A 27,333-nucleotide genomic window follows, 5' to 3' on the forward strand; every position below is an offset into this window, starting at 1 on the left:
GATAGTGGAAAATGAACAGTAACCACCCACGGATACCAAGGAAGTCCAAATGCCCTCAACCTGTCCAGTTGCTAGACAAAGCTGCAGCTGTTACTTATGTCAGCAGCCATGTTAGCGGTGGCTTGGGGTCTTTTTTCACCATCTGTAATGCAGCACCACACAAACCCAAATCCACCCAATTTAGTACACAGCAGTACTGGTTACTGTTTCAAACTGTCTTATACATGAACAGTAGTCTCCAAACTTCAGTGGCCCATTGCTTAAGAAAAGGGAGCAAATAAAAAGCTTTGGGTACACAACTTACTTTAAGCCATCTTTTTATTTCTGAGGGCCCTGAGCAGCACTAGCAGGTATCGTGGCCCTCATGCTGCCTACAAGCTGTAAGGGAACAGTGTATCTGCAGACTACTGAATTGTTGGTTCAGTTCATTCTAGAAACTACACTGGATTATAGTCAACGGCAGTATAGACAACAAATGTGAGCTGGGAACCCTGGGAAAGGAGTTTTTGAAGTTCAGGTTGAACCATTAGGTTTTGTTTACAATCCCTAATTTGCTGTATAAAAGAAAGTGGAGGCTAAAGCACTCAAAAGATTCCCAGAAGTGAGATACAGTAACTCAGAAGGGGATGTGGCTTACAAACAGAGAGGATACATTCATTTGGTACATCCTCCCAGCTCTCAGTGGGCCAGCCATCAACTCCGAATTTGAAGGTACGCCGCCTTAAAATTGGCCTCCCCAAGGAAGAGGAGAAACAAATGGATGCTCCCTGATTTCACCAAACAAGAACCCTTCCTGGGAGGCAGACTGAGGGACATTCACTATAAACTTGTCTTGCTTTCCTAGGCTAGGGTAACTAGATCTTACACAGGATCTAGATGGAAAATAGAAAAGGAAGGGCATTGCCAGAGAAAAGCTGGGAAACAAGAAGTTGTTACTGTTGACCTGAGGATAGCTTTACAGGTACTCACAATTTTCTGAGAATACCCCACCAGCTGGATCTTACTGAGCGCAGCATTCACTTCTGGCATGGTGTAGCACTTCCTCCACATAGACACCTCCACTGCGTCCTTCAGAGGGGCGGGCAGCAATCTGCAAAGATCAACAGGGCGTGGGCATTTTCAGAACTTCCTGATGGACCACCAGCTTTTATTCCCATTTATATTCTCCAGATCTTAGATTTTTCTCTTTTTTCTTTTTACTTTCAATATGCCTTGTGCTTCAAAGTGAGGAGCAAGACTTTCTGCCTGTTGAGGAGCAGAACCACACTGCCCATTTTGCCTCACCCCAAAGACTGCTCTCCTTCAGCTCTCTTTGTTGTTCCTATTCAGCCCTTTCACTGAAGAAGTAGCTGTGAGGAAGGTGTTACAGCAACTCTTGTGGTATTTTCACCACTGATGAAAGATGTTGGCCGATCTGACATGTCAACCTGAAATGCACGACTAGAATAGGTCAAGGTGACTGGGATCTCGGATCAGTGCCTATTTTGCATATCCTAAGAATTTGAAAACAAAAGTAAGCCACAATCTTGTGATTAAAACACAAGTTCCAGACCATGAACAAAGGCTGGCTCTTTTCTCATTTTTGTCACCATTTTCTTGTAAGAGCACATGCCCCTGCACCTCAGTATCTTTGCCTTCAACTCAGATACCCCACTTACCTTCCAAGCGTACTGGCAAGGAGACATTAGCTGACACTGCAGAGCTTTTTGAAATCTCCTACACGGAAGTATTTAAGATGTTTTACACCAAAGTAAAATCCATCCATTCTGCTCTTCACAGACATTGCAAGTTAGCTGGACAGCGTTGTCAAGGGAAGAAGTGAACTGTAATGTCACAGGCTGTAAGAGAGATGGCTAACTTCTGGGAGATAAATCTTCCTTAGCAACATGAACTGAGGCAGGAAGCAGCACAGCTGCCAAATGCATAAGAAGAATAGGATTTTTTTTTTGTATATTAAACCAATGCTAAATCAAAGGCTAATTCAAACCAATTTCCAAAGATTTATGGAAATTGGTCAAGTTTCTTTGATCAATTTGTTTAAAGGAATTTAATTTATTGTTATATCTACTAGGTCAGTGAACTCCTCCATAATTTAAGATACTGAAGAAAGGATTAAGGGCAGCTATTGCCAAGACCGCTGTACAGGTCTAGTGCGATAACTGTAATTCCAGCACATGCTGGCTGAAAGCATACTGCGCTTAAGGAAACAAACAAAGTGTTCAAGGTCTTTTTTGGGAAGTCATAAGCAACAAAAGGACAAGCAACGTGGATAGTTGTCCACCACTGCACTGAAGCAAATTGCCTGTAAAAGCCTTTAACCTACCATAAGAAGCATTTAGTGTTGGATGCTTTCAGGAGCTTCTCTTCTGGGAAGAGGAGAATGTATCTCCAGGTAATGGAGAAAAGTGGGGAATTGTCCTTGGTGATTGAAGTAAGCTTCTATTAGCCTTGACTCTGTGGCTGCACTGTAAATATACTCTGATCCCTAACAGAGACCAGTGGCACCAGTCTCCACTGGTTGCATTCTTTGCTGAGTGGCACACAGAGACAATGAGGACTGCTGGTTCCTCAGATGTGCCCCTGCTGGCATTCAACCTGTCACCCACGCTTTTAAAATTTGTACAGAAATTTACTAGAGGGTATTTTAAAGTCTGGAGTGAATCTACTAACACTATGGCAACACCCTATTGTGGATCACCTCGTAACAACCAGACGTATGTGGGCAGATGCCAGGACAGCCAACCTACAGCCACAAACAGGAAGGTATCGCAAAGCAGCATAGTCCAGTGGTTAGTATACAAAATTTATGCTTAGGAAACTCAGAGGCTTGTATTCTTAACTGGACATCTGCATAGAAACAGTCCCTCCTGTTCAGTGCAAAGGATAACGTTTAGTATAGGACATAACACGTTCTTATTTGAAGGGAGAGGAGGATGGCAGTACCAAGCTAGATCAGAATGCTGGCCTCTCTTGCCCACTGCTCTGTCTCAGGAAACAGCCTGTTTCAGACACTTTACAGAAAGATGCAAGAAACTATCAAACAGGTAGTCGACAAAGTGCCTTTCATAAGGCAAGCTTCCTCTTTAGCCTCCTGAATCCTAATCAGCGTGAAAGATATCCTGGTTGAGCATCTATAGAGCTTTCATGAGATTGCTCATTTAAAATAAAAACCAATGGTAATAAAACTTGCTAAGCAATTAGTTCAGACTGGATCTGATAATGGAAAAACGTAAACCACTATAATGAACTTATTATATTTTATACAGTATTTGCATTTAAAATGCTTCAGTGCTTTATCTAATGAAGATGATAATACTTTGTGTTTTATACTAACTATTCAGAGTAGAACTAACTGAACTGTAAAGCAGTAATGGTGATTGATCAGCCTGAAAAATTAAAGTTAGACTCAGAAGTAATAAGTATTCTGTTCTAGCAATAGCCAAGTATTAAAAAAAAAAAATTTCACCAAGGATCACATTTTCTTAAATAACGGATGTCAGTCCAACCCTGCATGTACTATTAGCCAGGTGTTAATTTGTGGATCAGTAGATGTTTGCTCACATGCTATAATAATCAGTTCCATTCACGCTTGCATGACACTTGTCATCAGGAATCTCAAAACACTTTGCAAACATTAATTAAGTCCCTGTATACCCTCTGTGGTGGATAGGAGCTCCATTTTACAGAAGCATAGGGAGCTGAAGGGGGAAACTCGGAGCACAGGTGGGGCACAGCTGGAAAGGGAATTCAGATTTGTCCCTCTGTTCCAGCTCACAGACAACACTGGTTCGTACCAGCCTCACGGCAGAGTTTATGCTACGTAGACTTTTGTTACTAAACAGCTGCAGGGCTACTAGTTACGTTTTGCTATCCCCACTAGCATAGCATTTCTTTGCTCTGCCTCTATCTCCTATTCGGGCAAGCTGTGCATTTCACTTCTGAAAGCTGAGGGACCTGCCATCTGATCAAGGTTCCCAACAACATACAATATTGTGGCAGTGCTCTGTGCTCTACAGAGGTGTTGTAAGTGGGACAGAAGAGTTGGTCCTGTCTATCCCCAGAGGTTGGCTCTTATACCTTCCTCCTACCTCCATTGGTACCCCATTACAACAGCTACTTGGTGTACCAAGGAGGCAGTGCCAAAGTTAGGGTACTTCCCAAGCAATGTAAGACAGAAAAATGTATTTTAAACACCGCTCCAACAAAAAGACTCCAGCCTTCTATAGCAGGTGAATCAGAACAAAGATCACCTCTCTGTGTTCACCTCTGGAATAGTCAACAGCACACAAAGTGCTAGACAGCACTTTTTCTAAAATACGACCACCAGGAAAGTGACATTAAATGAGCTCTAAGATATATGATCCTCCTTTAAACCATGCATACAAAACACATGCAATAGTGTGATGAGAATAATGGCTCCAGTCCTCTCTCTTCACATCACTGTGAGCTTCAGGAGTGGTTCTGGTCAGGCCAGCGGACTCCAAAATTAAAAACCCCCACTATTCTGATCAGAGTATACATCAACCAGCACAAAATCCCAAACAACTTTATTGTCTTTAGTTTTGTTTTACATCTGTGTTTTACTTGCCTTCTTCAGAAGAGTGAGAGTTGCAGTGCTGAGATAAGACTGCTCCTAAGCTCAGCAGGGGAGTACAATATATAGCTAAACATATGTTAATTTGGATTTTTAATTTTTTTGCTTTGTGATATTGGAAAATGTCAAGACTACTTTTATAATGTATGAAGTAATTCATTTTTAGTAAACTTTTAAATCAAGCCACATTAAGAATTAGGAATAGAAAATGGGAGATCAATTAAAAATGCACAAAGTAGCTTTTAAAAATAACTTTCTAATTAACCGGCCTTATCTTTAATATGTGCTAATAACGAAACTGTCTCCTCCATAGAACATGTTGTGCACCTAAAGTTGTTTTTATTTCCCAAGAAAGCTTTATCTGCAATTATAAACTGTATGGGTAATTTTTAGATTATATAGGCTTTCAAAATTTTATATGTAGAAGATCTCAATTTTGAGCACCTTGTTTTTACATATAGATGAAATAACAGACATGAAGTTTCCAACTAACCTTTTTAATTTAAATTTCAATTTGTTTCTAAGCTTTGAAAGAAAGCAAAAAACCACCTCTGTCGTCTAAGTGTAAAAGAGGCTACAGCCCTGGGAAGAAAAGTACCACTACTCTGTGCTTGGCCACCAGCGACTTCCAACAGTTGTGTCTTGACTTTCTTAGCATTTCAGCAAACATGAATGTAAATATAATTTTAAATTAAAATTATTCCAATACAATATAATTAAGTTTCAATAGCTTGCTAATTTCAACAACTTTTTCTGATGTTAATACAAAAATCTGCTGGTTTTATCTACCATCATGGAGCTAAACTATATGAAGGGAGATCAGGGGAGACACTTGTGTTACCAAGTCTTCCACCAAGAATCAAACTTGTGTGGTTGTTTGGAAGACCAACAATGTGCCAACAATTAAAGAAAGAACCGACCCAAGGAGTCGTAGTGTAAACCTCTTAGGCTTTTTTTTTTTTTGCTTAATGGTAGTAGCAATCTCAAATGGTGGCAGCTGACCCATCATTACAGTGAATTCTAAACCTTGGTTAGTGTTTCAGGACAGTCACCCTTTTCCTGGTGGCTTGTTCCTTACCTCTGTACCTCCTTGTTCTTCCACATGGAGGCAGACTGAGCCTTTGGCACACGTTCAATGGAATTCACCAGTTCTTCCATGAGAAGTCTGAAAAGACATCATAACTAAATTAGTAGTGCAGCCTTTCACACAGGAGAGAACTTCATCCCAAATGTTTCCAAAATATCACACAAATTGTAACGCTATTAGGCAGTTTTAAAAAGAGGTTCTTCCTGCAGAGGCATTGCAGCAATCAGCCTTTACCAATACTACCCCTGGTTCTCCACTGAGTGTTTCAAGCTCAAGCTAGTCCAATGCTGTCTGCCTGGTTGTGAGGATCTGGCCCACTGGGTTATGGGTGATTTGGAAAGTGGCAGGACAAGAGGAACTCCCAAATCTCTCTCCTGCTGCACCAGATGATTTCTTCATTACTCACTGCTTGTCATATGGAATGACACAAAATATACGAAGAAAACTCATTAGCTGATGCCTGTTTATCACTTAGCTAAGCCAAGCACATTATCGGAGTGAAGTCTCCTCATCTACAAATGCACAATACAGCATTTGAGACAGAAAAATACGTCAGGCATTAAAAATTGGCACTGCAGATTTCACTGCCCAAAACTAAACAGCATTTGTACTTGTATGCATGCTTCCCCTTGAAACTACGAAGTGACAGATTTAACTGCAGAAGAATGGCATCTGGAATTACTTGGGGTCGGGAGAACCACACCAGTATACTCTCCAACAAGACTACGCTTGTTATCTTCAGCTATGGGCCAGCAATACCCCAGAGGTCTACTACTAGTTCATATTTATACAATTCTTTTTTCCTACAAGGCGCTTCAGTTTCTGTTTGTTTTTACACAAAGGGAGAATTACTCTGGCGTGGAAAGTTTGCATAGGACCTTTACTAGACAAAGATTCCTGCCCTAAAGTGCTTACAGAGTAGTTCAGATACCATGGCCTAATCTGGTTTCTAATTATTGAACATGGCAGCTGTTCTGCATGAGAGATGCACATAGCACAAGTCCAGTGAGACCTCATGGAGGGCCAAACCTGCAGCCTTTGGTATTGACTTATCCAATCAACAGACAACTTTGTAAGAAAAGACGGCCAAATTGGATGACCAAGTATTAAGTTTGTGACTTCACTGTCAAGTCTTACATTTTCTTCTTCAGTCTCATATTTCTGCTGTTTTTCTTAGCACTTCTCTTTGGAGTTCAGAGCTTATGTATCTCAACTGTCATTTGAGATGAAGCCAGCTTAAAATTCCCTTCCATCGTGTGGAAGAAAGTGTGATGATATGAATTTCAAATGCTGAAAAACTACAAGGCAACAGTCTTAAAGTCATTTATTGCTGAAAAGATTGGTGATTCCTCTTTTGTTTAAGGGGAGCAGAGAGGAGCAGGAGAGATCTTTGATTCATGGTTTTTGAAGGTTTGAAGTTGGCTATATGGTAATTGCTGCTCAAGGTGTCTCAGTCCACTCAAGCTCTACTATCCCACATCTACTGCCTGGATTCAACACAAAGCACCTACTGTAAATGTTGAAGACAGATGGTTCCAGAGGTTGGGAAACATTGAGTTAACACATTTGCAGCACTAAGGACTTGGCCGGCATTCAGCTACTGCCTAAGAGCCTCTTCGGAACATTAGACACCACTCCTCTACCCATATTGTCCTTTACACCTTTTCCTTAGCAGTGATGAAAGAGGAGTAGAGAATATTAAGGGGCTTTTTACCTGCCAATTTGAACAGTGGGCTCAGTGGCATACACTGTTCCTGTGAATCCTGTGTACTCTGTGATATAGGGCAATGCCATCATGCAGTGATAGTTTGAGATCAAGATTACATCTACCGTGGAGAGGTCAAGCAGCTCAGTCTGAAAACAGAGGAAAGAGATAAGCAACATGTAACCCTTTCATGCAGTTTAAACAATGGCAGAAAAACTTCTTGTTCTTTTTTTTTGTAACTTTATATTGCAGGAATTTAACCAGTTTACTAAAAAAAAAGGGGGGGGGGGTGTCAGCTGTGGCAAAGATTAATGTTTCCTTTAAATTAACAAGATTTATTTAAAAAGCCACCTAAAATTATTCCCTTCTCAAATCTGAAAAGGAAACCATGTCCTGGGTTTGTCTGTCTTTCATGTAATGAAATGGCTGCCATTAAGAGAGGCATGATGATTACACATTTATCAAAGAAGTGATGTATGCGCTTCCTTAGGGAGGAACACTGCGCAGACACCAAAACTTCTGCAGAAGCGATTTAGCAGGGTGTCTCATATTTTTTATGTGGCACATGGTACTGTACCCCAGGAGAGTGAGAGAGATGAATGTAGATTGTATTTATTCATATGCTTAAAATAATTCTCATATTTTCCCAAACTAAATGCTTGGCATCTTTATCATTCACATTTTCTACAGCAGGAGATTAAGCTCATTCATAGGATACAACAAAACAGATGGGTGGGTCCAATCTGTTTTGATGTGACAGTTAAGACAGCATTTCAGAGAGGGAAAGAAGATTTCACACATTGTTAAAGGAATTTTAATTAGAAATATTTACTGGTAGTGCTATAACACAAATGGTGTCAAGTCAGAAATCTACAAGATATATGACCTCTAACTCAGTTATTATAGAGCAGCTAATGGAATTCAACACTCATCAAGCACATATTATCTGATTACAAGACTTGGTCCAGCAATTTGAATAAAAAAGGCAAGAAAGTAGGTCACTCGGCTTTTCAGAGGGCTGACACAGTGCTCTGGTGACAAGCTGCTTAACTCACAGCTAAGCATTCATGGTTTCAATCCATGATCACAGCTGATGTGGGAGGCATGATCTCCAAGCTGAGTACAGTAGGTGAAACACCACCCTCAGATTCATGACAGGGCACCCTTTTATCTTACTAAGCTTGCCAGGCAGAAATACACTTACTACATGGTATCAAAGAGTCTGCGGACTCCTGCTCCTACCACGCTGGTTCTTCATGGCTTGATTTTCAGCTGTGTCCAGACCATACAGAATCAAATGGGGAGTCACTCAGCCCTGAGCTGAATCCCAGCCCAGCAAGCCATCAGAAGAATACAGACTACCACTTTCCAAGCTCAAGCGTCCCACATCCAGCATCCTAGAAGCATTTACTAATAGGATGAAAAGGGTGTCAAAACCAAAACAAAGTAAAATCTTCTCTGGGACTTGCGGCAATCTCACTAAAGTGCCTATGAACTGAAGAGGTTTAAAAATGTTTCCTGAATGTGAAGTGAGAGAGACCAGTTTGCCAAGCAAAGAGAGGGCTGCACACTGCACTCTGACATGTGGAAGCATACTCTGCTGCTGAGACAGCCTCTTATCACCTTGTGGCTTCTGGATTACATTCAAAACTTGGCTTTCTTTGGCAATGGTGTTCCTGGAAGTGATACTGTGATTCTCAAACTAACTGCTTTTGCAGGCAAGTTTCTTCAAAAGAAGTGGCATGGAAGGAGACAAAGAAGACGACAAAGCCTCTTTCATACAAGCTCCTTCTTATACTATGCTGCCAAACACCAGGCACATTTCTACTCTGCTGATGCGTTCAGCTGGCCATGACATCTGAACCATCCTCCAGACAGGGGAACCTATGAAGCTAGAGATGTGAGCTGTGTATCACTAGAGTATCTGCTCCTAGTGCTTGCAGAGAAGACTTGGCATCTGTTGGGAACTTTGGAACCGAAGCATTTGAGAGGCCATTTGTGAAGGCCCTACGATGAGGTAGGGCCTACCTTCGTAGAGGCCCTACGATGGTGACGTGCAGCTGGTTGCTGTCTTCTAGTTGTAACATGGACTGCTGGAAAACAGACTTACATTCAGTGATGACACTGGTATAATGAAGCAGCAACTCCACATCATATTTAGAGCTACAGATGTGGGTATTTTCCAGCCCAACAAAATAACCAGAAAGCCTAGCTGAAGCACCCTAAACCCCAGCAGATCATCATTCCTGTGCATGGCCTCAATGTCAAAGGGAATCCAGAAACTAAACTCCATCCTTCCCAAGATCTGGGACATAATGGCACTTTCTAGGCATACAGATGCTTCCTACATCCCTCCATTCCACAGGAGAGTAACCAGAAAGCACACAAGAACCCAGAATTATTAGGGTGGGTTTTTTTTTTTTGTGATTGGATTATATCCATTCCTGTTGGGGAAAACAAGCAATTGCACAGAGATCTGTTGGTATCACTTGCCAAAACTAGTGCCAGAGCCACCAACTTCCTACAAAAAAATCAAGATGACAAGAGTCAGAAGCTACAAGAGGTGAGTTTCATGGAATCAACAGACAGAAACGCTATTGCCAGAACCCCAGCAAGCTGACAACCTTCCAGGAGTGTTTTGTACTTCCTGTCAGGCAGAAAGGGAAAAAAAAAAAAAATTGCTGCCCAAAAGCAATCGTCTCTGTCTTTGAAAGATAGAGGAAACATCCCAACATGAAATGGAAGAACTGATGTTATCACAGTCCGAACACAGCTGAGGAAAGAGGATACCATTCCCAGACTATTCCCCACCATTCACCCTCACTACTCTCTGCTCAGCTTTTTACTTCTTCAGCTCTCCTACATACACCATTAATCTGATCAGTCAGGTAAGCCCAGTTAATTCAAACATTTTTAATAGTCTTGCTTTCTTTTTTTTTTAAACCCAGGTACTCTTGAAAAAAACAGCTTGAGAAGCAGCTACTTGCAGTTGTCATTGGATATGAGGGTACAGTTCTTCCCTCAAAGAGGCAGCGATGAATAGCTACGAAGGCAGCAAAACTTTTTAACCTAAATTTGCTGCTGGCAGAACGGCACGTCTGACTGCAGCCCAGCAGAATCGAACAGTGGCCTAACCACACGGTCGGCTCCCCAGGGCAGCTCCATGAGGCAGGTCATGCATCTGTGGTTAGAGACAAGCAGCTTTCCTTGTCTTCATTCACTGCCGTTATCTAGATCAGCACATGTATCCTGTCATAATCAAGTCCAGCTCAGTCATATTGTCTTTGGAAGGCCCATAAAAAGGGACAGTTAAAGTCTTATTCTTCTGTGAGATATTGATCTGCTCAAGGAGACCTTCCAGATCTCCCAAAACCATTGTTGAAAAGGGCTGTTTCCATCCTTTTTCCAGTGTCATAGATACTAGAGGCACCTTAACAACACAGAGGTTTTAGTAGTATTATTTACTGAGCAGTAATAAATTAGCATGAATCTGGTAATTATTATTTAGCAAGTTTCTCCCACGTGATTGAATGAAGTTAGATTTTTCAGTAAGGCTTTGAATAAACTCACCTCTGGTAAACAGAATTCAGGCACAGAGTCTACAAACACATGGCCAGAGCACTCCTTGAGTTCCTGTGAGAAAAGCATATCAACAGAGAAGACAAAAATACAACACAATGTTACTCCCATGCAGCAGATTTTGCACTTTCAAAACCTTTTCTTTATCACAGCCCATCACTGCATGATGTTTATCCCCCTTCTAGATATAATTTGCTGTAACCAGATCTGCTGAAATTGCTTTCATGCGAGATGAGGCTGCTTGGTACTTCAAGGGATCAGATCCTCATTTGGAGGAACAGAGACAGCACTCTGGTAGGTAAGGAAAGAGACCCTGGTAAGCACTGGCTAGTTTTGCTGGGGCCATGGAGAAGGTGCTGTCCTATGAAGCTGCATTTTCTCTGCTCTTCCAACTGCAGGCTGGGAAACCTGTAACAATGCAAGTTGACTTTGTCTATCAGAATCAGAAGTAAAGTATGAACTGAAAAGTGGGTCATGAAGACCACTCTTCTCAGAACTGCTGCTCTCCTGACCTGGAAGGTGTGCACAGCACCTTTATAGTGCCCTGGCTGTCTTACAAATTTGGAATTGAGTTTTGGTTCCCAATAACATCAACCCTTTTCTGTCTTCTTAGAAGCAGAACACAATTTTTAGCCCCCATCTCAGAGCATTTGATGAAACATCTTTTGGGGATCTAAGCTCCACGTGGCACTTTTTGTTAGATTTATCTCTACTGGATCTCTAGTCCTCTATTTTCTTCCTCTTTTTTTCAAGGCTGACATCAGAAATCTTTGTCACATGAAAAGTCACATTCTTCAGGACTATGTATGGAACAAAAATGTTCCCAACTCTAATCCCAACACACCTCACAGGCTACCTATCACCCACTCTGCCTTCTCTCGTAGATGCTTCACTTGCTTGTCCCAAAGCGAGTGGTCTCAGCCAGCTTCAAAGACTGACAGAATTAAAGATTGAATCAATTCTTAATAATTACAGTGCACCTGCCAACTAATAACGAATGAGCAATTACATCTAGTGGCAGAAGTCTCCTAACCTCATCTCAAGGGAGTTCAAAATGATTAAAACTAGATCGCAGCAAATTTCAATGCCTCTCCAGGACTTAAGTTTTATAACTGTCATCCAGAGAGTGCTATAACAGGAATGTCCGCCCGACATGATAAAACATCCCCCTTTGACTCCTTCCCATGCCTTTTTCCAGCATGGGTCAAAGAATTTACCATTCCAAGCAGTTATAATGGTCAAGGTGAAGGTAAGAGATGCTGCCTTTGAATTTTTAACACATGATTTCCATTGACGCTGTGCAAGTTTGAAGATTTCTCCTGAGCACACACTGCAGCAGCAGTACCACAGAAATGTAAATACATCCAATGTAAAAATATACTGACAACCTATCTGTTCTTTGGACAGAACAGAGCCCAAAGCTCTGAGACCAAGGCTGGGGTTCAGGAGAAACAAATTCCAGGGAATTCAAACTGGGTAACTCCATTCCTGTCACTGAGCCTCTGTAGCTCTGCGATTGCCAGTTAGCATGTGCTCTGAATAGAGCTGTTACTATTTTACTAACAGAAATGCTGCCTATACAGTTTCTTTTGTCTCCAATGAGAAGAAAAATCAGGTCTTTAATCTATGATCTTCAGCTCCCTTGCCTGTAAAAATCAGCTCAATCCATTTTGTCCACCTCAAAGTCCCCTACAAAAGCAACTATTATCACTGTTTTCCTTTAATGTTCACATAGTCAGCGAACAGTCTATTAAAACAGTATTTTCTCTACCGATACCTATCGCTGCACACATTTGAAATGTATCTGCCTATTTTACTAACATCTGACATATTTTTGTGTTCATTGTTCCCCTATGGCAGATCAAGCTGGACACTGCAGTGCCTAGTTTTGGTTGAAGTCCCAGATAAATTCTGCCTACAAAACGAATGTAATGAAAAGAGGGGAAAAAAGATAAATTCTGTGTCTCTCATGTAGCTGAGTAAGTCCTGTGTCTTAGAATTAGGAGGCTGGAGATAATATCCTCCCTGCTATGTCCAGCAGCAGAACACATACTGATGGTAGAGCACCATGGGATAAAGCCCTGGAGGGGAGAGGGGCCCAAGAAAGCTGGTTAATATTCAAGCATCACCTCCTCCAAGCTCAGGAGCGATGCATCCCAGCAAAGAGGAAGTCAGGCAAAAACACCAGGAGGCCTGCATGGATGAACAAGGAGCTCCTGGACAAACTCAAACACAAAAAGGAAGCCCACAGAGGGTGGAAGCAAGGACAGGTAGCCTGGGAGGAATACAGAGAAATTGTCTGAGCAGCCAGGGATCAGGTTAGGAAAGCTAAAGCCCTGAGAGAATTAAATCTGGCCAGGGATGTCAAGGGCAACAGGAAAAGCTTCTATAGGCACATCAGTGATAAAAGGAAGACAAGGGAAAATGTGGGCCCTCTCCAGAAGGAAATGGGAGACCTGGTTACCCAGGATAGGGAGAAGCCTGAGGTACTCAATGACTTTTTTGCCTCAGTCTTCACCAGCAAATGCTCAAGCCACACCACCCAAGTCGCAGAAGGCAAAGGCAGGGACTGGGAGAATGAAGAACCGCCCACTGTAGGGGAAGATCAGGTTCAAGACCATCTGAGGAATCTGAAGGTGCACAAGTCCATGGGATCTGATGAGATGCATCTGTGGGTCCTGAGGGAACTGGTGGGTGAAGTTGCTAAGCCACTATCCATCATATTTGAGAAGTCGTGGCAGTGTGGTGAAGTTCCCACTGACTGGAAAAGGGGAAATATAACCCCCATTTTTAAAACGGGAAAAAAGGAAGACCTGGGGAACTACAGGCCTGTCAGTCTCACCTCTGTGCCTGGCAAGATTGTGGGGCAGATGCTCCTGGAAACAGTTAAGGCACATGGAAAATAAAGAGGTGGTCGGTGACAGCCAACGTGGCTTCACTAAAGGCAAATCATGCCTGACAAATTTGGTGGCCTTCTACAACAGGGTTACAGCATTGGTGGATAAGGGAAGAGCAACTGACATCATCTACCTGGACTTGTGCAAAGCATTTGACACTGTCCCACATCATCCTTGCCTCTAAATTGGAGAGACATAAGATTTGACGGATGGACTACTCGGTGGATAAGGAATTGGCTGGGTGGCCACACTCAAAGAGTTGCAGTCAACGGCTCGATGTCCAAGTGGAGATCAGTGACGAGCGGCATTCCTCAGGGGTCGGTATTGGGACCAGCACTGTTTAACATCTTTGTCGGTGACATGGACAGGGGAATTGAGTGCACCCTCAGCAAGTTTGCCGACGACACCAAGCTGAGTGGTGCGGTCGACATGCTGGAGGGAAGGGGTGCCATCCAGAGGGACCTTGACAGGCTTGAGAGGTGGGCCCGTGTGAACCTCATGAAGTTCAACAAGGCCAAGTGCAAGGTCCTGCACATGGGTCGGGGCAATCCCAAGCACAAATACAGGCTGGGCAGAGAATGGATTGAGAGCAGCCCTGAGGAGAAGGACTTGGGGGTGTTGGTTGATGAGAAGCTCAACATGACCTGCCAATGTGCGTTTGCAGCCCAGAAAGCCAACCATATCCTGGGCTACATCAAAAGAAGCATGACCAGCAGGTCAAGGGAGGGGATTCTGCCCCTCTACTCCACTCTGGTGAGACCCCGCCAGCAGTACTGTGTTCAGCTCTGGGGCCCCCAACATAAGAAGGACAGGGACCTGTTGGAGCAAGTCCAGGGGAGCGCCACAAAGATGATCAGAGGGCTGGAGCACCTCTCCTATGAAGACAGGCTGAGAGAGGTGGGGTTGTTCGGCCCGGAGAAGAGAAGGCTCTGGGGAGACCTTATAGCAGCCTTCCAGTACCTGAAGGGGCCTACAAGAAAGCTGGAGAGGGACTTTTTACAAGGGCAGGTAGCAATAGGACAAGGGGTAATGGCTTTAAACTGAAAGAGGGTAGATTTAGATTAGACCTAAGGAATTCTTCACTATGAGGGTGGTGAGGCACTGGCACAGGTTGCCCAAAGAAGTTGTGGATGCCCCATCCCTGGAAGTGTTCAAGGTCAGGTTGGACGGGGCTTTGAGCGACCTGGTCTAGTGGAAGGTGTCCCTGCCCATGGCAGGGGGTTGGAACTAGATGATCTTTAAGGTCCCTTCCAACCCAAACCATTCTATGATTCTATGATTCTGTGATTTCAAACGCCAAAGACATGCTTTTCCTCTGTAAGAGACCTCCCATGGGCAAACCATTCACTTTCTCATAGTTCTCCTGCCTAAAAAAGTGTACGATACCAAGCTCATTTATTAGCACGCTATGAAGCTTTAGTGTCAGAAAAGTGAGACTGTTGAATAAAAGGCACTCTAAGAAAGCAAAGCACTATTATTTATGGAGCCCCATGAAATAAGAAAATATTCATACTGATGATTTCTGCATTTTAAGAGGATTATTTAAAAAGCTAGGCTACCTCTGAAGACTGAAAGCCTCAGCGTTGCTATTAGCATTTTGTTTCAAAACGTTCTGCTCTACAAGGACATCATGGCTGGTAAGGGTACACATAGAAACCTTTGCCATGAGTCAGCATGGAAGTATTGTTCCTGCAGTGCAAGCTCCTAACCTGTCAGGTAGCTTTTTGCATGGCAAGAAAATTCTAACCATCAGTATAGTACCTTGTCCAGAAACGTGCTTCCATCTTTCAAAACCCAACCAGGAAGTTTGGACAGCCTGGGGCTGCAGAAAGAGAAAAAAAAATATTGCAATATGAATTATATCATTATCAGTGGCTAAGCATAGACCTTCTATTTGGTGTCATACAGGAAGAGAACACCATTTCTGTCTCAGGGAACTAACAATCTCAATAAAACAGACAGACAGTTGCACTGTGTTTAAGTGTTCACTGAAATGACTTTTACAAATCATGATTATGACATTTACAAGTAAAAAGAATAAGAGGACGACGCATGCAGGGAGTTTGATTTTAGTCATTTACGGTGAGAATTTCAAAAAGGCTCAGTGCTGCTTACATTGCCCTGTGGTGAAACTGGCTGTATAAACAGAAGAAGGGTTAGGGCAGCAACAAACTCTATGCCTGAAACAAAATAAAAGCACCGTAAAACTGCTCTGGGACAGAAGACAACAGACAAATATTCCCATTAGCAATGGCAGGTAAAGACCGATGCTCTGGACTAAGTCATTTATAGACACAGAGGTTGTGATTTTATATCCGCGTAAACCATGGTTTCGTGCTTAGGTCTCACCCTGAAAACCCACACCAACAGCTGTACAGTGCATTTACCTGTGTTGGAAGGACAAAGGAGCAAGGAGGTTTTGCCGTGAACTGCATGTTTTAAGCTGGCAGGTCTGGTACCAGTCAGCGACGGCAGGGCCCCTTTTTTTAACTGTTTCAAATGCTAATAAAGAAACTTCAAGGTGGACGTTGTAATCCTGAGTTTACAGTAGTAATTGCTGCAGCATTTCTTGCTACCTTAACTGAGAGACTTATTCATACTTCACAGTGACATCTGATTTTTGTGTGAGCCTACAACTTAGCTCTAAAACCACTGTCTGCCCAGATTCAAGCATATCTACAGAAATCCAAAAAAGAAAAAGTTGAGGAAACAAGAGAATTGAACCTGCCTGGAACCAAGCCCTGCAACAACCTCAGATTGAGGCAGAACTTGAGAACCCAGTTGCAATGAAATCTGCAAGTGTTGTGCACTAAGCTCTATAGACAGCCATGCTTATATGCTATAAGGGCTTTCAAATTTAAGATCTTAGAATCATAGAATTGTTCAGGTTGGAAAAGACCTTTAAGATCAGCAAGTCCAACCATAAACCTAACACTGCCAAGTCCACCACTAAACCATGTCCCTAAGCACCACGTCTACATGGCTTTTAAACACCTCTAGGGATGGGGACTCCACCACTTCCCTGGGCAGCCTCTTCCAATGCTTGATAACCCTTTCAGTGAAGACATTTTTCCTAATATTCAATCTAAACCTCCCCTGGCACAACTTGAGGCTGTTTCCTCTTGTCCTGTAACTTGTTACTTGGGAGAAGAGACCGACCCCACCTCTCTACAACCTCCTTTCAGGCCATTGTAGAGAGCGATGAGGTCTCCCCTCAGCCTCCTTTTCTCCAGACTGAACAACCCCAGTCCCCTCAGCCGCTCCCCATCAGCCTTGTGCTCCAGACCCTTCTCCAGCTTCGTTGCCCTTCTCTGGACACACTCCAGCACCTCAATGTTTTTCTCACAGTGAGGGGCCCAAAACTGAACACAGGATTCACCAGTGCCAAGTACAGGGGGACGATCACTACCCTAGTCCTGCTGGCCACACTATTTCTGACACAAGCCAGGATGCTATTGGCCTTCTTGGCCACCTGGGCACACTGCTGGCTCATATTCAGGCGGCTGTCAACCAACACGCCCAGGTCCTTTTCCACCAGGCAGCTTTCCAGCCACTCTTTCCCAAGCCTGCAGCGTTGCATGGGGTTGTTGTGGCCCAAGTGCAGGACCTTGCACTTAGCCTTGTTGAACCTCATACAACTGGCCTCGCCCCATCAATCCAGCCTGTCCAGGTCCCTCTGTAGAGCCTTCCCACCCTCATGAGATCAACACTCCCGCACAACTTGGTGTCATCTGCAAGCTGACTGAGGGTGCACTCGATCCTTTCGTCCAGATCATTGATAAAGATATTGAACAGGACTGGCACCAGTACTGAGCCCTGGGGAACACCACTTGTGACCGGCCGCCAACTGGATTTAACTCCATTCACCACAACTCTTTGGGCCTGGCCATCCATCCAGTTTTTTACCCAGCAAAGTGTACGCCCGTCCAAGCCATGAGCAGCCAGTTTCTCCAGGAGAATGCTGTGGGAAACCATGTCAAAGGCTTTACTAAAGTCTAGGTAGACAATATCCACAGCCTTTCCCTTATCCACTAAGCGGGTCATCTTGTCATAGAAGGACATCAGGTTGGTCAAGCAGGACCTGCCTTTCATAAACCCATGCTGACTGGGCCTGATCACCTGGTTGTCCTGTACAGGCCACGTGATGGCACTCAAGATGATCTGCTCCATAACCTTCCCTAGCACCGAGGTCAGACTGACAGGCCTGTAGTTCCCTGGATCCTCCTTCTTCCAGCCTTTCTTGTAGATGGGCCGGATTTCAAGATTTCAAGATCTTGTAGATCTTGAAAATAGGAAGTGATTCAAGGGCTCAGAGGAATATTGTGTTCAGACTAACATCAATATAAAAGAATAAATCCTAACTGGCACTCCAGAAAGTCACAAGGAAGGAAAAAGGGGAAATCTAAGACTCAAAGAGTGAAGACAGAAGGTAAGAGGTGAGAGCAGAAGGATATGTCATCGAGAAGCTACGCCAGAGAAGTGCAACTCCCTTTTGAGGATAACGAGTAAGTCTGAAGAAGTCTGATGATAGAAAAGATGAGGTGGAAAAATGTACTCCCCACTGACACATTCAAAAGCACAATTTAAGAGCAGTATTTAGGAGATCAAGGGGGGTGAGCAGAAGTGGTGCAGAGAGACTAAAAGAGCTATGGAAAAAGCAGGGAAAAAAGCAAGAACGAACCACTCTGATATGCAACAACTTTGACAGATAAGGGAGGAGAGGACAGAAACCTTGGTTGGAAGGGACATCTGGAGGTCTGTAGTCCAATGTCTCAAAGCCAGCACTAGACCAGGTCAGCCATGGCTTTGTCCAGCTGTGTCTGGCAAATCCCTGGAGCACGAGATCCTAGAGCCTCTCTGGGGATGGGTGAAAGTGCTAAGAAAAACTTCATCACTGGGAGGCTAATGCCCAACCTGAGCCTCTCAAGACACAATCTGCGGCCACTAGCCCCTTATAGTGCCTGCCACTGTCGAGAAGAGTTTGGCTTTGTTGCCTCTGTCACTTCCTTTCAAGCAGACGTGGGTGGATGTTAGCTCCCCATCTAGCCTCCTCTCTGCCAGACTGAACAAGCCCAGCTCCCTCAACCTCTCCATGTGGTCAAGGGCTCCAGACCCTGACCATCTTGGAGCCCCTGAACACCTTCTAGAGTTTCTCAGCATCCCTCTTCAGTCGGGAATCCAAACCTGGATCCATTTGTGGTTTCACCAACATGAGGCAGAGAGGAATAAACTTTCCTTGATCTGCTGGCCCTACTCCCCCTAATTTAGCTTAGCACGCCGTTTGCCTTATTCATGATGAAAGAGCACTATTGACTTGTACTAAACCTGGCTTCCACTGAAGAGTATACAGTCTTGTCAAGAGAGGCAAAATTAGCAGATAGGTCTTGTGTGTGGGTGAAAGTGGAATAAGCAACACAGGACAGAAAGGACTCCTTACCTTGAAGCCAAGAAGTAACACAGTTCCTGCCGACACAGTTTTGACATTGTAATAGAGTGATTGATTAATCCAAAATAGCTAGAACTGTCCCATAAATAATGTGAGCAAGTGTGTCATGGCTAGACAGGAAAGGTTAAGAGCTTCCCACATGTTCATTTTATCGTTTTGCATTTGACTTTGGTACAGGGGAGAAAATTCCAGTTGACAAACCTCCTTTAAAGTACATGAACTGGCATAAAGTGTTTGGCAACTGCAGGTATTTTGCACATGCTCCATGGGCTGGTGAGAACAAGGACTGCCATTTCCAGGACAATCTAATTACCTTTTGACAGGGTTTTTTTGAAGAGCAAAGAACTCTAAAAAATGTCCAGTCCCTTTAATGACACAAACACTACAGTACCTTCCGCTCTTATGGATTAAAGCACAGGCTCTCAAAATGTTTGCTCAAGGAGGGTCCCATGCCAGGTATGACACAGGCTCTAGCCGCGTAGCAAAGATCCTCTGTAATATCACACCTTTATGCTTCACAGCAGTAAAAATTAGGGCACCTTTGCAGAGCACATACTGAGACTTGCAGAGCCCAAGTGGTTCATGGGTCCTACTTTGGGGACCTCTGGTTTAAAGACAGCAGAGAGAAGCATAGATCCTCTCTGGTTAAGATTTCACATGGGTCCATCTCAGCTGAGCTGCAAGAAGCAGCACTTCTGGTTCTGAGAGGACATACAGCTGGTAAGAACCTAAGATCTGACAGACCTATGTTCAAATTCTTGCACTGTTACGTGCTTCACGCAAGACCTCAGGCAGCCAGTCCCTCTTGTAGTCTCTCACCTGGAAACTGATGATAATGTCAGCTCTCTATCACCTGGCCATGTTACATTGATAGTACACATCTGAATTTCAGAGGTATTTGGACATCATGGTAATGGAGACCTGATATATAATGGTACAGCTATGAATACCATAGAGAGATAAGGACTGTTTAGTGGCAGCCACATTCCTCCTCAAGTTTCTAACTCATTTCCACAACTCCCTGCAGGACATCTGTTTTGTAGAGTACTGAAGAGATCAATTATTTGCCCAAGTCCATGTGCTTAGGACAATCCTTGCTGTAAGGGGTGTTCAATCACCTTACCGACAAGATTGATTGGATTTAAATCCAACTGTTTGCTCCGATTCCACTGGGCCATCAGGGGTCAAATCTGACATCCTTTCTTATTGAGTTTGAGTCATTTTAGTGCAGACATTCTGGAGGTACTTGGGGAATTCCAGGTTGTGACCTGCAATTTGGCTGTTCATTCCCAGGGTCTGCTATCAGCAGACAAAGCTGGTATATCCCCGGGGAGCGCTGATGCCTGCAGTTCTAAAGAACCTCTTAAGCCTTTGTTCAATCACCTAATTTTGCTACTTGTTCCTCTCTCAATTTCCTTTTTCTTTGGGGGGTGGGAGAAAGCAAATGCAAGGCAATTCTGTCTGTACCTGGATTTTCCAAATTTTCTGGATTCTTTCGAAATCTACTACTGGCCCGAAATGTTGCAGTTAGCAATTGCATTATGGAATGGGACAAAAATGGACTATCACACTGATACATCTTAAGCCATCTGTTGCCTGCTCTACAGCAGATCTCGAACTCCACATTCTTGCAGAACAATGCATACATTGTCTATGCTTTTCCTCTCCAAAAAATAACAAATCATAGGAAGTGCTGGACAAACTGCTTTAACCTCATTAGGTCACTTAGGAAACTCCCTTTCCCAATCATATTCTCCCCCGTCTCAATCAAGCCTCCCCTGAACCCAGAAAGTTCCTCACTTGTTTCCTTGTGGATCAAAGTTACTAAATGGCTTTTGTGAAACTCCTACTGCTTCCCATCACCAAGAGTTACTCATTCCCACCTTTCCAACTCCTTATTTTTGTAATTTATTCCATTTATGCAAGACATAAGTCACCCTAACTGCATATCCAAATTAATCTAAAAACCTGGGAAAATACGACTTTGTAGTTAGGGCACAGAAGGGGGAGTCTTGATCTCGGGATTCTCTTCTAAACTCTACTTTTGTTTCCTTGCCGTTCCATTCCTGTGCCCAGCTGCACTGCGCTTTTATTTATTTAATTTTTAAAAGGGAACAATTTTGCCATCAAGTCAACTAACGAGGACTGTTAAGTGCTATTTTTCTTTGCATTAGTCTGTGCTCTGAAGAAAAGCCTGAGAAGATGGTGGTTAAACAGTACTTGCTGGGCTCCACGCACTCCATCTCAGTTACCCATTTATCTCATCTTGCATGAAGAAGCCAGAAAGATGACAGATATGTGACCTCACTTGTGCTGAGCAGTTGCAGCAATACTTTACTGAAGCTTAGAATAAATTATCTAGAAAAAGCAATCAATAAATCCATAAAATGTCTTCCGTCTACTGAGCCAAAGGACGTTATTTTGATAAAGAGAATTTTTAAGTGAACAGAGTCTATTTATGATATCAGATGATGCTGTTCATTTGTACTCACCCCCTCCCTCCTTCCAGTACACCATTTCACGCAGAGCACTCCAATTGCAACCCAAGAAGACACAGACTAAGTGCTCACAGGCTGCAGAACATACCTCTGAACCAGTGGCAATGGGAGGAAATTGAGGGTAGACGTCATATCCAGTCCGCAATCCAACATGATGGTGGTGGATTTGAACTTGAGTACATTGCATGGTAGGGTTGGATGTCCTGACAGGCAGTACTGAAAGAAGAATACGAGGATGAGTTACTCATGACCTTTACCAACAGAGTGAACCTCCCTGAAAATTGCCTTTTTTCCCTTATTTTTAAACACGTAGTTTCATACACACCAGAACGAAACCTGATTTCCTATGAATCTGTGTCTCAGAGCTGTGTGTGTTCATTGAGATTTCCCCAGGTCAGGGCATTAAGGGGCAGATTTTCTTCAGACAAGTTTTTCTGATCACAAGGGTTGAGAGGATGGCACAGCTCCTCCCTCCAATTTAGTACACATGTAGAATCTCTTTTTTCTAACGACCACTTATTTTCACAAAAATCCCTGAAAATCAGTGTCTTCAAAACTCAGTCCTACTTGCAAAACTTGGCTGAAATTGGCTAGCAAATTTGAAAATTACTTGGGGTGGAAAGGGAGGGAGAGAATCCCTGCAGGAACACGGGTTTTATTTCCTTAAGAAATCTTCCTAAACAAACAAACGAGGTGCAGCCCACGCCTTGGGGGGCTGCTTGGCACAGATCAGCGGAGGAAGCCGTACGAGTGCACGGCAGCAGCTCTGGGGCATGCTCTCACCTGCTTTTTGTCTTGCTAAACGCAAACAGGAAACACGAGGGAATGGACAACCATACCTGAATGGAAGGGTTTGTGTACTGAGAAATCCCAAATGCTTTGCAAGCTTAATGAGCCAGTAAGCAGGTTACCTACGGGGGCACTTCAGCATCATTGAGATGCAGTCACTTCTTGTATGGAGAATGGCAAACATTTAACAAGGCACAGAAGCAACTGAAGCTTTGAATAAGAAGAGAAGTGAATAAAAATGCCAGCTTTAAAATGCAGGATTAGAAACAAAAATGTCTGACTAGACCGTGGCCACCTCTGCGTGAGGGTTTCTCTTCTTTGAGGAGGGAATCGATGGTTCTTTAGGGATTGCAAGAATAGGAGATTTTGCATCTCCAATACAAGTTTTTGCATCTCGGAAGTCTGGGCATCTGGCAGCACAGCAATGCTAAGGTGGTCAAACTTTAGCTTTTAAATTCAAGTTTTGGGCAATTAAGATGAAAAATATCAATTAGTTGGCCATGCACTGCACTAAAAACAGACTCAGTAATTTTCTAAGTCATTTATACCTTATGTTTCCTTTCTATACTTCACTCTACGAAGTGGAAAAAAGGTAGATTAATCATTTCATTTTCTACCTCTGCTCACAATATGTTAACACAGGACTGCAACTGTCTGGATTAACAACTCCCAAGGAGTCTATTTACATACACTCATCAAAAACCTGTTTTAAATTATATTTAAATATTAAAAAGCTACTAAGCCCCAAATATTAAATTAAAAATATCACAAAGACTTTTGTTTTAAATTCACAAAGCCTTAATTATTGAGGAGCAACATTACATTTTGCCTGCTGTTAGCAAAGTTTAAAGAAACAGTGAAAAGCCAAGCTGGTGAAGAAGTGAGTATACAAGTAAGGAATTCAGTTGTTTTATTTGCAAATGTAAAATACACATGTGAAATTAAGTTCTCACCAGACCAGAACTTTGACAACTGAAGCTATAAATCCAAGTAAATAGAAAGAAATGAAGGAAAAAATAAGATCTAAACTATTTTTGTAGCTTTTAAACTATCAGTAATTTAAAAAGGCAATGAAATATCACCACTTTTATCAGCAAAACACTTTCTTGCTTTTTTTAAAATCATGAATAGGATCATGACCCTGACATCGACGAGCTAACTGGAAAATCTTCCTTTTTTCTTCTTTAAAAGCATCTAAAATAATCTATATCTGTGGCTGTCACGCTGTGGTAAATGGATTCCTGGGAGTCAATGGACTCTTTCTATCAGACCCAAGTAAAGTGACTAAAAAAAAAAAAAAAAGGCAATTCATATATGCTATACAGCTATTTCCACAGGTGACATTTCTGGGCCTGCTAGAATTTTAGATTAGGAATAAAAAAATCTGAGTGTCTGCACTATATACGTCTATACATACTATAAATGTGATAATTTCCCCCCAGTTTATACTTGTTACTGCTTAAAACAGATCCAGAAACCCCAGTCACTAACATTCCTGAGCAGATGGAAATGCAAGTCCTTTTTGCTTTAAGATTTGTTTGCTTCAATCTTTATTCCCTGATGGCTAAAGGCTGGTACAGCTAACACACTAGGTACCTCATCTCCTAATTAAAAAATAGTAATGTAAACCAGCCACAAAACATATACAGAAGACACAAATATGCCCACCTCAGCTCACAACCTTCTTGGCAGGCTTTGTAAATTGGATGAAGGTCTGACAGAGCAGGGCACAAAGAGATGAAGGTGAGGGGCTAATTCCAGATGCTAAGGCCCTCATAGAGACAGGTTCTCAGCAGACATCTGGTTCACGCTGAGCGCTCGCCAGCTCGGAGTGTCTCTGGTGATCTCATGGATGGCAATGTGACAGAGAAAAGAGATGATGCCTCACGCTAGCAGCTCCAAAACATTCAAAATTTTGCAGGTTAAAGGCAGTGCTTTGAATTCCAACTGAAGCCAAGAAATACTGCAGTGCATTCTTCCAGTATTAATATCATATGCTAGCTTAAAATCTAGGGGGAAATTAGCAACTGGATGTGCCTGGACCAAAGCACATTCGAATTTGTGGGAGTCTGACATTTTCACTGGATTCTGAATCAGGTCTGGAGTCTGTCACCTCTACCTTGTTCTTCCAAATTCAAGCCAAATATGGATGAAACAGCATCCAACTCCTCCTGCCACAACCCCGAGATTCAGCTGTATCTCCAGACAAATATAAGATGAAGAATCTTGTCTTACGATCCCCAGTCCCCACAGTTATACACATGTCCAAAAATGCTACAATACAGATTTCAGACAGCTTGTATTCCCCTCTGCCCCTGCAACCCCTTCCCTCTCTCTACCCCTATGCAAGACTCCAGACATAAAGAACTCTGCATTTCCACTATGGTCTTCATTTAAAGATTTCTCAGTTTGCTTTTTCCCCCCTGCATTATATTAGCCTCTACAACCACATCCAGAAGTGCTTAGCTTCACACAGTTTGGCCCACCGGTACTATTCATCCACGCAGAGAGACTTAATCGCATACGTGATATTATTCAGGATCAAGCTCTTCGGCCACCTGCCTACCGAATTAATTTTACAGTTACACCACAGACAGCGATTTATTGGAAGTCTCAGAACAGGCCCAGAATCCAAGTTCACTGCTATGAAGCTTCCTCAAGACAAACTATTCAGTCTCAAAACTGAGAAACAACCTCACGTTTAACAACAGTGTAACTTCAGGTTAAACAAATCAAATGTTATGCTCATGTATTTTGAAGGCTGCTTTGGTTTTCACCTCCAGACAAAGAATTGCAGCACATTATGTGAAACAGGGAAATTCTTCCTGGAAAATAAAGTGGTGGCTGAATCCAAGGCCTCTGGGAAACTTAAATAGTTGAAAACGGAGGTGTAAAGAGAAGACCAATAATATGGGTAATGTATTTTCTGATAACTTTCCCTTTAGAAGATTGTAGTATCAGAACCAAAACATTTGTCAGAAGCACAGCACACCCTTGACAAAGCTATTCCAGGCTGATTTTCTTATTAGCCATTACCTGTATTAACATCATACTGCCTATGGAAAATGATTTTATTATGAACCAGGGGGATTTATTAATATTTCTAGAGCAACCCAGTGGAAGTCACACGTGCAGTGGGCCAGCTCCAGCACTGCTCCACAGCGAGACTCGTGTTTAAGGGTAGGAAGACAGAGGAACACCTCCTCCTCCTCTTCTTCCTCCTCCTCCCGAATCCCACCGACGTTTCATCCCATCCAAAACCCCAAGCCCAGCGGGAGGAGAGCCGCCTGCCCGGGCCTTGTGCCCCTTCCCACACTCCGGTGCCTAACCCCGACCCGCCCCGGCCTCCGTCCCCTCAGCTGGCAGCTCCCCGCCGACCGTTTAACGGCCGCTCGCGTGCCAGGCTGCTGAGGGGAGCGGAGCGCTCAGCCCACCCTCCCGCGGCTCCCTCAGGGCCGCCGCCGCCCCCCTCACTGCCTCAGTTTCCCCTCACGCCCGGCGGGGCTGAATCTGCCGGCAGACCCACGGGCGCTCCCGGGAGCCGAGCCGCCCACCGCCCCCCCCCGCGCCAGGAACAGGCCGAAGTCCCCCGTCGTCGTCCACCCCCCCACTCACCAGCTTCATGCTTCACCCGGCTCTATTTACGGGGACAATCCTGCCCCCGCCTTCCTGCCCGGCCCCCACCACCCCCCGAGCCCCAGGGCATCATGGGACTTGCAGTCCCGCCGCGCCCCCCCCGCCCAGGATGAAGTCATGGCCGAGCCCTCCCCTCCCTCCCCTCCTCCCGAGGAATGCCGGGAGTTGTAGTCCGCCCAGCGCTTCGCCCCACGCTCCATTGGCGTGCCGTGCCGCCGAGGCATGCTGGGAGTTGTAGTCCCCGCGCGGCGGCTCTCCCCGTCACCCTGGGGAGGGGGGAACTACAAGTCCCAGGGTCTCACAGCTGCAGCAGGTGGGAGCTTGGATGTTGATATCAACATGGCGCTTGTCAGACAGACAAAGACAGTCAGTCTGGTGTGATTGAGCCAAAAAAAAAAAAAAAAAAAAAGAGGGAGCGAGCGAGGAGGAGGGAGCGGCAGGAGGAGAGCCAGGCGGGGAGGGGGGCCCTTGTCCTCGGGGGGGCTGGGGAGGGGGCCTCGGCGGCCGAGGGATTTCCTCCCCCCCCTATTGTTCTCGTCCCTCTGCGCCCCCGTTAATCTCCCCTCACGCTGGGGCGGGGGCGGGCGGGGGGACCCCCCCACTCCTGCCGTTACATGGTGAGGTGGAGACGCCGCCAGCACCCAGAGGTGAGTGTCGCTTGTGGGGAGGAGGGAAGTGTGGGGCCGGGAAGGGGGGGGGGGGCGGGCGGGTGGGTGGGCTGGAGGGAGGGGGAGCGGGAAGGGGAAGGGGGTCCCCCCTCAGCCGGCACCGCGGCTGCCTGCGGGGGAGTTGCGCCGCGCCGGAGAGCGGGTTTCCTGGCGGCGCGGGATGCGAGTGAGGAGGGAAGCCGGGGCGGGGGGCGGCCGGGGGCGGGCAGGGGCAGCCCCTCAGCCCGGGCGGCCGCTCGCCCGCCGGCGGAGTTTGAGCCGCGGCTCGGGGTGGCTCCGCGTATCCCCCGGAGCGGGGGAGGAGGAAGGTGTCCCCGGGAGGCTGCTGCGGGGGTCTGCGGGAGGGCAGGGCAAGCTTTGGGCTTTAAAGAAGAGCCCTCCATCGTTGTTCCTGCCGTTTATTTATTTATCTTTATTTTTTTTCCACCTCTCTC

At 44.4% G+C, this 27,333-nt stretch overlaps 2 protein-coding genes across 14 annotated transcripts in view; one reads left to right on the forward strand and one right to left on the reverse strand.

Moving 5' to 3' along the window:
- INTS9 (integrator complex subunit 9) overlaps positions 1-26,287 on the reverse strand; it is a 75,347-nt gene extending 49,060 nt beyond the window's left edge. The window contains exons 1-7 of one of the 2 annotated variants that reach the window (XM_075497666.1): positions 26,211-26,287; positions 21,895-22,022; positions 15,624-15,684; positions 10,957-11,019; positions 7,396-7,535; positions 5,673-5,759; positions 970-1,090 (exon numbers count right to left, since the gene is read on the reverse strand). In XM_075497666.1, the coding sequence (XP_075353781.1) occupies positions 970-1,090; positions 5,673-5,759; positions 7,396-7,535; positions 10,957-11,019; positions 15,624-15,684; positions 21,895-22,022; positions 26,211-26,219 (609 nt within the window). In that variant the 5' untranslated portion in view covers positions 26,220-26,287. The remainder of the gene's footprint in view (positions 1-969; positions 1,091-5,672; positions 5,760-7,395; positions 7,536-10,956; positions 11,020-15,623; positions 15,685-21,894; positions 22,023-26,210) is intronic. The other variant, XM_075497668.1, reaches the window with a different exon arrangement.
- A 422-nt stretch (positions 26,288-26,709) lies between these two features.
- HMBOX1 (homeobox containing 1) overlaps positions 26,710-27,333 on the forward strand; it is a 124,270-nt gene continuing 123,646 nt past the window's right edge. For 11 of the 12 annotated variants that reach the window (XM_075497669.1, XM_075497673.1, XM_075497676.1 and 8 more), the window contains exon 1: positions 26,710-26,878. The gene's annotated coding sequence lies outside the window, so the exon portion shown is untranslated. Of the gene's footprint in view, positions 26,879-26,984; positions 27,066-27,333 lie in introns of those variants that run through there. The other variant, XM_075497670.1, reaches the window with a different exon arrangement.

This window comes from Mycteria americana, chromosome 3, assembly GCF_035582795.1.
Source record: "Mycteria americana isolate JAX WOST 10 ecotype Jacksonville Zoo and Gardens chromosome 3, USCA_MyAme_1.0, whole genome shotgun sequence".
Classification (NCBI taxonomy): domain Eukaryota; kingdom Metazoa; phylum Chordata; class Aves; order Ciconiiformes; family Ciconiidae; genus Mycteria; species Mycteria americana.